The sequence below is a fragment of the Erythrolamprus reginae genome, chromosome 1 (genome assembly GCF_031021105.1).
Source record: "Erythrolamprus reginae isolate rEryReg1 chromosome 1, rEryReg1.hap1, whole genome shotgun sequence".
Lineage (NCBI taxonomy): Eukaryota > Metazoa > Chordata > Lepidosauria > Squamata > Dipsadidae > Erythrolamprus > Erythrolamprus reginae.
In genome coordinates this window covers 206,028,710-206,040,123 of record NC_091950.1, presented here as the reverse complement: position 1 = coordinate 206,040,123, position 11,414 = coordinate 206,028,710, and the positions used below count along the sequence as shown (strand labels likewise).

Here is an 11,414-nt window from a genome sequence, read left to right as displayed (position 1 = left end):
GCTCTTGAATAGACCATCAATCTTAATTGGGTCAATGCAGTCCATCTGGTTTAGAGCATGAGCTTGAGGTCTTTTTTGCTCTTTCTAATTCAAGTCTTAAATATTGTATAAAACTAAAAAAGAATTCTATGCATTTCCAAACAAATATAACAAAACACTCTACTAAATTTTGACATGAATGAATAAAGTCAAAATAATTTCCAGACTACTGATCTCTAATAATTAAGTCTAGTGTGTCAGAGTGTTTCCAAAACATTAGTCCTAACATTTCCTCTTTCAACTCAGCCTCTATTTTCTAACTACAGCGTTATTGTGAAGAAAAAATTCAGCATAACAATTATTGTCATTAGTTTGATATCTGTTGGCTCAGATTAAACTGGAACTAGTTTCAAATTCTGATTCATTGAAATAAACTGAGACAGGAAATGGACTATCATTTCAGTGAAATAAGCAAGTACTGAAACGGGGAAATCCAATGCTTCAGACAGATCATACCTTTCATAGTGACGTCTAGGTATTTCTACATATGGAATTTAAACAAAGAACAGTAATTTTTAACAAAAACAGTGATCTTTTCTACTGCTGAGAATCTAAAACAAAAGAGAAGCACCATTTTTTTTCCATTATAAAACTTGGTTCCTTCACAATACAGAACATTAATTTCAGCATCTAGAGTTGTGAACATGAAAATAGGTATCGTGGCTTTCTGCCTTTTGTGTTGTGGCTTTGAAGCTTCGCATGGTAAGTGATACTGCATATTCTGTTGACAGCAATTTCCTTTGGTTGTGATTTTATTGAGTTTAAAGACTGTATAAGATATGTTTAGAAGCAGTGACCCTGAAGCTATGGTAAAAAACAGGCATTTATACTATGAAAAATTTAATTATTCTCTAGTTTATAGTATCAAACTTAATGGTTGAAAATTCTTATGTGCCATTATTAGGTTTACTAAAACTGTATCCACTAGTATATGGTATAGTAATGTCTTTGAAGAGAGTTATAATGATCATTTAAACTTTATTACACAAATTATATTATAAATAACTCCGGAAATTAATTACCAAATTGTCAGGTGCATTTTAACACAAGACAAAATTTCTCAGTTGGAATTCCTTGTCCATGAAAGGCCTATGTCCAGTACAAGGTTTCTGGTATACTGTTTACTTGTTTTTAAAGTTGTTCACTGTTTTCTGTTTCCAACCTCGTGCTTATATCATATAAAGTTGGCTTATATTATGTTATATGTATTTTCGGCTCTTGGATCATTCTAAAATACTCTAGTTTACATGTGTAGAGGACCATCATCAGACCATTTTACATAGAAGGTCTAATTCAAAATCTCCTTGAATTCACTGAAACTTACCCCCAAGTGAATATATTTTGGAGTACAGTACTGCTTTAATTTACTTAGATTATATTTTAATAATGATAATTGTCCAAGAAACACACCCTTTGTATTATCCTATGGTGCTTCAAAAAAATCAGGGTGGAAGTCAGGATTTGGCAGTGTATGGTGTGTGGCATGTGAATAGAAGACATAATGGTGCTGTCTTCCGATGTACATAATAGACTCTAATTTTGTTCCATGGAGTATCACCATTTATTCCCCAAAATAGAGTGATGAAGGAGCATTCAGGGTTGGCCAGCTATATAACTGTGCCAAACTATTGGCAAGATTTACTTTATACCATTAAATAACATAGGAAAATAGGTGAGATTAAGAAAACAAGCAGACCAATCATTGTTTTTACAGAAATTAGAACCAAACAAAGAAAGGAGATGAGGACATGTTATCATTTTTTTCTATCCATATTTGAATCCAGGTCCAATAATTTTTGGACCTGGATTCAAATATGGATAGAAAAAAATGATAGATAGATTATAATCTTTAGTTTCTGCACATGTCCACCTCATATGATATAAAGAGCCTGGTATTTGCTGATGTTTCCAACATTTCATAGATTTATCTTCAAACATTTTAGCTATCCTTTTTGGTGACATGTGCCATCTGTAAAACATTCTATACATATTCTCTTTATATGTTGTTGCCATTGTTAATTTCTCTCCCAAAGTTGCTGCCATTTATCTAATTTTATGGTGTATCCAAAATTTATTGCCCATTTTATCAGCGTTTTTTTCACCTGTTCAAATTCTAGATCATTGATGGCGAACCTTTTTTTCCTCAGGTGCCAAAAAAGCATGCATGCACGCTTTCGCACATGCGCGAGTGCCCACACCCATAATTTAATACCTGGGGAGGGCAAAAACAGCTTCCTCTGCCCTCCAGAGGCCCTCTGGAGGGCCTCTGGAGGCCAGAAGCAGCCTGTTTCCCAACTTCTGGTGGGCCCAGTAGGCTCATGTTTTGCCCTCCCCACGCTCTAAAGGCTTCCCTGGAACTGGGGGAGTGTACAAATGCTGTCCGTCATCCTGTCTGGAGGCTTTCTGGAAGTCAAAAACACCCTCCCAGAGCCTCTGTGTGAGCCAAAAATCAGCTGACCGGCACACACATGCACGTTGGAGCTGAGTAGGGCAATGGCCTGCGTGCCAGCAGATATGGCTCTGCGTGCCACTTGTGGCACACATGCCATAGGTTTGCCATCACTGTTCTAGATCAATATAAATTAAATAATTATATACCGTATTTTTTGGTGTATAAGATGCACCAGAGCATAAAACACACCTTAGATTTGGGGAAGGAAAATAGGGGGGAAAAAAATCTGTCTACCAGGTATTCATCTGGCTAGCATCCTTAGTCTGATCAGTTACAGCATGTTATTTCATCTCCTGGTTAGGGCTGAAAAAAAATCTTCTTCAGTGGGAGTAGCAATGAAAACAAGCCTGCAAAGACTTAGGGCTGGAAAAAAATCTTCTTCGAAATAGCAATGAAAAAAAAACCTGCAACCAGGAAGGTAGTTAACACCTTGTTAGGGCTGGGGAAAAAAGCTTCAAAAAAGCTACATTCAGAATATAAGATGTACCCAAATATTCAGCCTCTTTTAGGGGGGAAGGTGCGTCTTATACTCCAAAAATATGATATAAGGGAAGCATTCAGCACCATTTTTCTCATCTCCAAACCTTGCATATGAAAAAAATGCCTCCACGAATTCATGTTTACTTACAGCAAGCTTCTAGTCTTTGAAGGAGCACATCATGCTTTTTAGATGTGTTGAAATTGCACTTCTAAGAATTCCCACTCTGCATAGCCAAATGTTGACTTGGAATGCTGACGGTTGAAGGAGAGAATGACCCTTGTAGACAGGCTCAAGAAGTGGCCTTAGGATTGTGATAGTTCTGTTATTTCATTTAGATTCAATCTTCAAAATTAATAAGAAACCACATCTTTATTTATTATATTGTTTTATACTTCTATTAGCATTTTAGATTTTTTTTAAAAAAATTATACTTTAAATTATTCAGTCTTGAAAATTACTGAATTTATTTATTTTATTTATTTATTAATTAGATTTGTATGCCGCCCCTCTCCAAAGACTCGGAGCGGCTCACAACTAGACTGAATAGACTGAGTCATTAAATTTACATACAATATTATTACATTCAAATCCCTTTGAAGAATCAAGCATCATTTCACTGTGGTAGGCACCATTTTTCAGTCATTGATTTATATAACAGTGGCAATAATTATAAAAATAACTAATTGGAACCAATGCTTAAGATTTTGCAAGACCTATGATTTCTTTGGGAAACACAAACAGGTATTTGGTCATTCACTTACACTTTAGCATTATAGTTATGAATCCAATATATCCTGTATTCTGCTTTTAATCAAATCTATTAAAAGATAAGGTAAGACAGCTGAGGTAAATAAGGGAGAAAAATAGTATGAAAGAATTAAGATTCATGTACCAACTGAACAGGCAGCTAAAGTATCCAGTTTCAGTAATTATTGCTTTTTAATTTTGTTGTAGTCAGGTTATTCCCATTTGTTCTTGAGTTGTACCCTGGTGCCTGCTCCATTTTACTTCCAACTTCCTTGCATCCTAACTTTGAGAGAGTAATTGGGATAACTGCATTCACTTCCATGCCTCTTTCATTTGGCCTTGCTAGTTTCACCAAGGTTTTCTCCATAGCAGAAGCCTATACTACACGCTGGGTATAACTCCAGGTACATAGGATTCTCAATTTCCCACAAATACAATTTTAGAAAGGAGATAGGAAATTGTAGGACTCAATTTATACAAGCAGAATATATTGCAGGTAAACAGAAAAAGACATTTAAAAAAAATTCTCCTACTGCAGCCTTATTCATTGGCAACATGCCTTGCATGCACTTGTGTTTTTAGGACACCATTCCTAACCACAATGCCACAATGATAATATCGTGATACATAACCCACTCTTTGCAAATATTACAACCTTAACAGAATTCATAGCATAAATAATGTTCAAATAATTCATGATATGGAAAATTATAGGGATACTTTGCAATGATTGAAAGTGTATTTAAACCACTATGTTGTTAATTTCTATTATGCAATTCAAATGTTTATGTACATTGGGTTTTTTAATCTTAAAAATGATTAAATGACCTTGATATACTATTTTTAGATGTTGGCCGGTGTCAAGATAGTTCATCCTGCACTACATTTTGCACAGGTATGACTTATTATATTTTAATGACATTAATTAAGGACATCATATCCAAATGAGAGTGACAAGAAAGAATTAACAACTGAGATCTGCAATTCTGCACATATATAAATGCCATATGGGTCAATTTGATTTAAACTCTTGGTTGGGTTCAGTCCCAACCAAGGGACCGAAGCATCAAACTTTGATCCAGTATATGGTTAATTGCTATTGAGTTGTGATTAATGTTTCAGTTCTGTTAGTAAATGAACATCATAAAAATATTTATCCTGGTGTCTTGAGATAACATAACATTTCACCTGTCTTTTTCACCAGGTACTAGGAGAAATTGATTTGTGATCTGCTTTTGATATTGATTTTGATTAATCTATCTTTTGAGGATTGTGCAACATCTGTGTTGTCTCCCTGAAATGGGTTGGTGGGAGGTTGTTTCTCTAAAATCATTATTTTTCTGCTGTTTAATTTCGAATTTAGTATATTGTTCTATGCCACCTAATGTTTCAGTTCCTGAGATAGCTTGTTCATTATTTTTAAAAGAAATATAATGAAAAGTAACAAATTTCTTACCTGTCTTATATTGTAATGGGTCCTGTTTATGTAATGCCTTTATTCGCTATTACTTGCTTAAATATTGTGATGACATGGATTGGCAAGACTACCTTGGACAAGTCAACTGCAGGCTTGTAAAGACTAATAGCATATGCTGGAATTCTAAAGAAAATATATCAACTTATTTTTGAAGTTCAAAATCACAAAAACTATCAGCAAGCTAAGATAAACGTCTGACTATCAGTTTGGCCATTTTGGAGGCATAGAAAAATGTTTGCAAAACAAGGATCCTGTATTGGATTGAATGAGATCACACAAATTGATGTAATTGATTGCATCAATTATGTTTATATTATATGATTATATAGATAACCATGAGATTAAATGATATATGTGGTGGCAAGATATTTAGAAAAAAGCCTTTATGTTTATTTGTTGCTTGTTAACTGTTTCCTTCTTTCTACAGAGAAGATCACCAACCATTCTCGGATCAAAGATGTATTTCCAAGAGAAAATTTCACATTGAATTGTCCTTTGCCCAGCAATGTGAAAGGTTTCTATATGAAGCTGTTTAGAGGACAGAGCAATCGAGAAGTCTGTTCTCTTCATATAGACAATGGAAAAAACAAATCTGAAACAACAAATGAATTCTGTGAACCAGTCCATTCAGATGAAAAGGTATCGTTCACACTCAGAAATTTAAAAAGCAAGTATAGTGATACTTATATCTGTTGCCTAGAAGTTTTTATTCCAGTCTATCGTTGTTGCAAATCGAATGAAAAGCACCTCTATGTTCAAGGTAAGTTGTCATTGTTTTTGAGAATGCAAATAAATCTAACAAAGTCTTATATAACAAATTTCTTTATATAACAAAGAAGCATATTTTCTCTTCTATCTTTCTTCTATTCTCTCACCGATTTATTTTATCCTATATTCTCTCTTCTATTCTTTCTCTAATTCTATTTCCTTGAAGGTGTCCTCTATTACCTTCATTGTGTATTATTGTCTATTGGACAAAACAAACAAACAAACAAGTATGATTTAGCAGACCAATTCCTTTTGCCCAATCATTCTTACTTGTCAGACTGTTTCACCTTATTTTAGAGAACACAGTTTTCTTCTTTCACCTCCTTTGGAAGGAAGGAACACTGAATTCTGGGAAAATCCAGCAGCTATTCTCAACTGGCAACAATAGCCTTTCTAAAAAATAGACACCTATTATAAAGGTGTAAAGGAATAATACTGATATTTTGAAACATAATCATTTAGAAGTCTAAGTTCCACAAATCCCACTAAGTCCATGTATTGAGAGTCATTGCTTCATCATTATTCCACATATTCCCTCACTTCTATCCAAATAAGATTGAAAGCAGTTTTTAGTGTCTCAGGACTGCTCGAGATTGAACATTAAGAAGATGGAAAATACAACTGGAGCATAGTGATCAAAGCACAGAATTCTTTTTCTTTCTAAGGTCTTCCATTGATGACCTGCATATTTATCCACAACTATAGAACCATAGATTCTCCCATCCACCAATATTTTGACATGTGATGTTTTTACACAGAAGTTGTTTCCCATGGTCACTGGTAGTCACTATGGGAAGGCAACCAAGGCTGTAGTCCTCACAGGTCACATTGTACTCCTGAATTAGCAGAATGGCTGGCTAGATTTTCCTTGAAGCAGATGGATTCTGCTTCTATTCTAGTTCTTTTCTGATTGACATATTTTGAAACTGATATTTTTAAATCAGATTTTAAATGTAATTTTAATTGCACTTTTTTGGGTAATATTGGGTAATATTGGGTAATATTGTAATATTATAACATCATAATAACAACAACAACAACAACAACAACAGAGTTGGAAGGGACCTTGGAGGTCTTCTAGTCTAACCTGCTGCTTGGGTAGGGAACCCTACACTACTTCAGACAAATGGTTATTCAACATCTTCTTAAAAACATCCAGTCTTCTGGAGGCAAGCTGTTCCACTGATCAATTGTTCTTATTGTCAGGAATTTTCTCCCTAGTTCTAAGTTGCTTCTCTCCTTGATTAGCTTCCACCCATTGTAATAGGACTACGTTTTATTATGAGATTATAGATACCAAATGAAAAACAGTAAATAAATGGAAGGTTTGGAATGGCTTCTTTGAGAAGTGTCACATGTCATAGAGTATTTATAGATCATACTCCTTATCTTTTTAAAAAACTTATTTTTAAAATGGAATTTTTCCAATTAAAAAATAAAAAGCTTGTTTCTTCACTATACAGATACATAATTATAAAGATATTCATCATATATAGAATGTTTCTACACATTAAGCAATATACAAAAAATAAAAGGGCCATTGTATGTATGTATTTATCAAGTCCAGGCCTGAAAAACTTTACATATTTGTAAGTTGTGCATAGAGGAGGAAATTTCATCTGTTATATCTTTTCCTGTCATTAAAATTCTTTCTAAGAAAGGACACTATTGATAAAATTCTCATTTTTGGATGAGGATAATGATTTATATTGGAGATAGATTGGAAGACTTTATTGAAGCCGTGGAACCCAAAAGAAAATTAAAAATTACTGTCAGAGAGTGTAAAGTTATAAAAGCTGCATATGAAGCTCTAAAGAGCTTAATATGCAGTGGCACTTAAGTGGCACTTAACTAACCACTTTTTTAAAAAGTCAAGATATGCACAACTAAATCTAGATTAAATGGCATCATGGTAATCATTTTGGTCCAGGCATTGAATTGATGAGCTCAGCCAGTTAAGGAAAGCAGCCTTGTTTTGGATAAGGAATAAAGTGAGCCAGGCAAGTCCCTTTTCAACCATGAAAGATCTTTGGTGATTTGGGGCCAGTCACACTCTCAGCCAGGATTATTGATAGCTCACCTCTAAGGAGGGGGATTTGATATATTCAGAGCTGCTCAACAAAAAGCAGGAAGGAAATCCAATAAGAAAGAAATAAGTCCCAAATACATTGCTGAAGATGGAAGAGTAACAGACCAGTGATTCTTCTAATCAAATTTCATTTCTGAGTCAGAAGAATAAGACGGTTGGCAGCTTGGCTAATTTCTCTTGGTTCCGTTTCTTCCCTCTCCCTGTGTCTATAATTATATGTCAAAAAGTATTTAAGGACAGCTGATCACCAGCCAGATCAAAAAGAAAATTGGCCAAGGGTTTGGGCTATACTACACAATACACAATGGTGGCTATTAGTCTTAAGTCTTAATTATAAACATCAATTTGATTATTTCCCAGATTCAGAAAAATCTTGCTTGCTATCGGAACTTACATCATGGATACTTATTGGGCTCATAGTTTTTTTATTTGTTGCCTGCATCTTTTCTTCAATGAGGTGTTTTAGAAATTCGGTAAGTGATTTCCACAGCCTTCTTCAAGTCTAATTTCTGCCAAAGATATAGTAAGAGAGTTTCCATTTTGTCAGATTCAGAGGTATATAGTGTCAGCATGCGGAATGGAAACCACTTTGATGAATAAATCTAAGCCATTTATTTCGTATTGGAATTCAGTCACAAGTGATAGCAGTTTACTTTTAATTTGCATAAGATGGAGCTGTTTATTGATTTAGTGGCCTGAAGTTTTAGAACTAGATTGAAGGGAGAAAGAATGCTATGAACATCAGCAAAAATATCCAAGAAAGCAATTCCTCTGATTGCTGGCTGCAAAAGGATTGACAAATAATAATGGGTCCAGCCAAGCTCTTAAATCACCTGGAAAGCATCCAGCAGAAAATGAACAGGGGTGGTAATCCTTTCATATATATATATATATATATTTACCTTGAATTTGTCATTATTTCACTTTTGCATAGTTTTGGTCATTTCAAAAGAAAAGAAACGAGTTAAGATCAGGGATGAAATCCAGCAGGTTCTGACAGGTTCTGAAGAACCGCTAGTGGAAATTTTGAGTAGTTCAGAGAGCTGGCAAAGGTCACCTCTGGCTGGCTCCAGAGTGGGGAGGGAAATGGGATTTTGCAATATCCTTGCAAAATCCTGCTTACAATCTCTTCGAACTGTTGCCTTCTGGCAGAAGATATAGAAAAATTAAAACTTGGACCACATGTTTTCTGAATAGTTTTTATCCCAGAGCTATACTCACACTTAACAATGAAATAAAGGGTCACCATCAGTGAGCTGTTGGACAATATTACTTGGTCTGTTGTGTAGATGCTTGGGTGGGGTGGGGAATTGGTGGTGGATGGGACATGTTTTTTTATTGTTATGTGTGTTGGGACTGGTCTTTAGGTGTCATATGAATTTTGTTGTATGGGTATACTGTGTATATACATACAATGACAATAAAGTATTTATTATTTATCTGTTTATGTTCCCTCAGGAGTGGGGAGGGAAAGAGGGTTTGGCAATATCCTTCCCCTACAAATTGGGTGAGAATGGAGATTTTGCAGTATCCTTCCTCTGGAGTGGGGAGGGAATGGAGATTTTGCCATATCCTTCCCCAGGAGTGGGGTGGGAATGGAGATTTTGCAGTATCCTTCCTCTGGAGTGGGGAGGGAATGGAGATTTTGCCATATCCTTCCCCAGGAGTGGGGTGAGAATGGAGATTTTGCAGTATCCTTCCTCTGGAGTGGGGAGGGAATGGAGATTTTGCCATATCCTTCCCCAGGAGTGGGGTGGGAATGGAGATTTTGCAGTAGCCTTCCCCAGGAGTGGGGTAGGAATGGAGATTTTGCAGCATTCTTCCCCTGCCATGCCCATCAAGTCACGCCCACCAAGCCACACTAAGCCCACCAAGCCACACCCACAGAACCGGTAGTAAAAAAAAATGTATTTCACCATTGGTTATGATCTTTCATCAAAATTATTAATCAGAATCCACACCTTCTCCTTTTTATTCCTAGGTTTGCCAAGGTGCCAAAACCTATGACAACAACACTGAATACATGTCCATGGCAGCAGTAAAACCTAGATGAAAATGCAGGATCCAGAGATAATACATAAAGTTGGGTTCCATGAAGCAGTGGGGTCAAAGCTGACTTTGGACATAATTGACTTTCAAGGGATTGGTTTTCTCTCCTTGCTTATCTTTTCTTCCTGAACAGTCTGCTTTGACTTAATCAGAAAAGCTCCTAAAGCAAGAAACTACTTTGAATGATTACAGAAGAGCAACCCAGCACAAGACCTCCATGCCATCAAGAGTCTTCTCCATTTGCTAATTTTGTATTCCTCCTTAATGCCAGTTCTACATACCAGGAAGGGCTTGTCCACTGCTATTTCTGTTATTAATCAAATACTCTAAGCATTAAGGGAAATCTGGAATATAATATTGGGACAATGCTTTTAAAAAAATTGAAATAATTTTATAACAATCAGAGTTTAGGTTTTCTATATGAATTCTTGGATAGGCCAGGAAGAATAAAATGTGAGAAACGTCCACCCTTTCCAAGTGCTGAGTTTTGGCCTCAAACCTTTGGAAATTTGGGCTGGAAAAAAGTAGAACAAGTTAATGTTGTGTTTATCTTAGCTTTTCTTTATAAATTAAACATCTAGAATATATTTTTCAATTATAAATGCTTGTACCATCATTAAAATTGCAATAGTTATTCAGAGCATGCATGCATGAATAAAATGCATTTGTTGCCTACAATTTTGCAAATAATTAAAAAATGAATACGATAACCCCTTTTCAGCCTGTTAACCAGCAGATTAACTCATTTTTTACTATGCAGTTTCATGAAAACTAATAAACTTAGTTGTAGTAGATAACTTGCTTTTTATAAAGAAAAGTTTGGGGCCAAACTTGAGGATGGAATCCTTGTGCAATTTTTATATCTTGGGGGAGGGGGGGGTGTCCAATCTGTAACTCTGTAATTTCTTTCTAATCTTTTGTATTAGAGGAAACATCAACAAAACCTGGTTACACAACAAATCATTTATATTTATTTATTTATTTTGTCCAATACACAATAATACACAATGAAAGTAATAGAGGACACCTTTGAGGAAATAGAATTAGAGAGAGAATAGAAGAGAGAGTATAGGATAAAATAATCAATGAGAGAATAGAAGAGATGGGGAGGCTATTTTTCTTGATTGGGGTGGATGTTAATGGTACGTAAAGTCTGATGATTGTTTTCATCTCTAGCAAGAATGTGTTGTAGAGGTCATCAGTAGAGTTGCATTTAGAGAATATAGTTTGCCAGTTTAATGTTGAGAGATGGGCATCAATAAGTTCATAGTTAGCTTTTTTGAAGTTGAATTTTGGTGTCACATTGTTTGGG

At 35.3% G+C, this 11,414-nt stretch overlaps 1 protein-coding gene across 1 annotated transcript; it reads left to right on the top strand.

The window, feature by feature from the left end:
* Positions 1 to 482: 482 nt before the first annotated feature.
* On the top strand, positions 483 to 10,894 carry LOC139160060 (inducible T-cell costimulator-like). The gene is made up of 6 exons (XM_070737591.1): positions 483 to 741; positions 3,464 to 3,593; positions 4,567 to 4,614; positions 5,624 to 5,956; positions 8,414 to 8,526; positions 10,035 to 10,894. The coding sequence occupies exons 4-6, from the start codon at positions 5,719 to 5,721 to the stop codon at positions 10,104 to 10,106; spliced, it is 423 nt and encodes a 140-aa protein (XP_070593692.1). The 5' UTR covers positions 483 to 741; positions 3,464 to 3,593; positions 4,567 to 4,614; positions 5,624 to 5,718; the 3' UTR covers positions 10,107 to 10,894.
* The last annotated feature ends 520 nt before the right edge of the window (positions 10,895 to 11,414 follow it).

Bases quoted from the DNA above. Each gene is read 5' to 3' on its own strand.
- LOC139160060 (XM_070737591.1), top strand. From the start codon at position 5,719: ATGAAGCTGTTTAGAGGACAGAGCAATCGAGAAGTCTGTTCTCTTCAT. The intron at 5,957-8,413 runs GTAAGTTGTCAT...ATTATTTCCCAG, and splicing joins AAAGCACCTCTATGTTCAAG to ATTCAGAAAAATCTTGCTTG. The intron at 8,527-10,034 runs GTAAGTGATTTC...TTTTATTCCTAG, and splicing joins TGAGGTGTTTTAGAAATTCG to GTTTGCCAAGGTGCCAAAAC.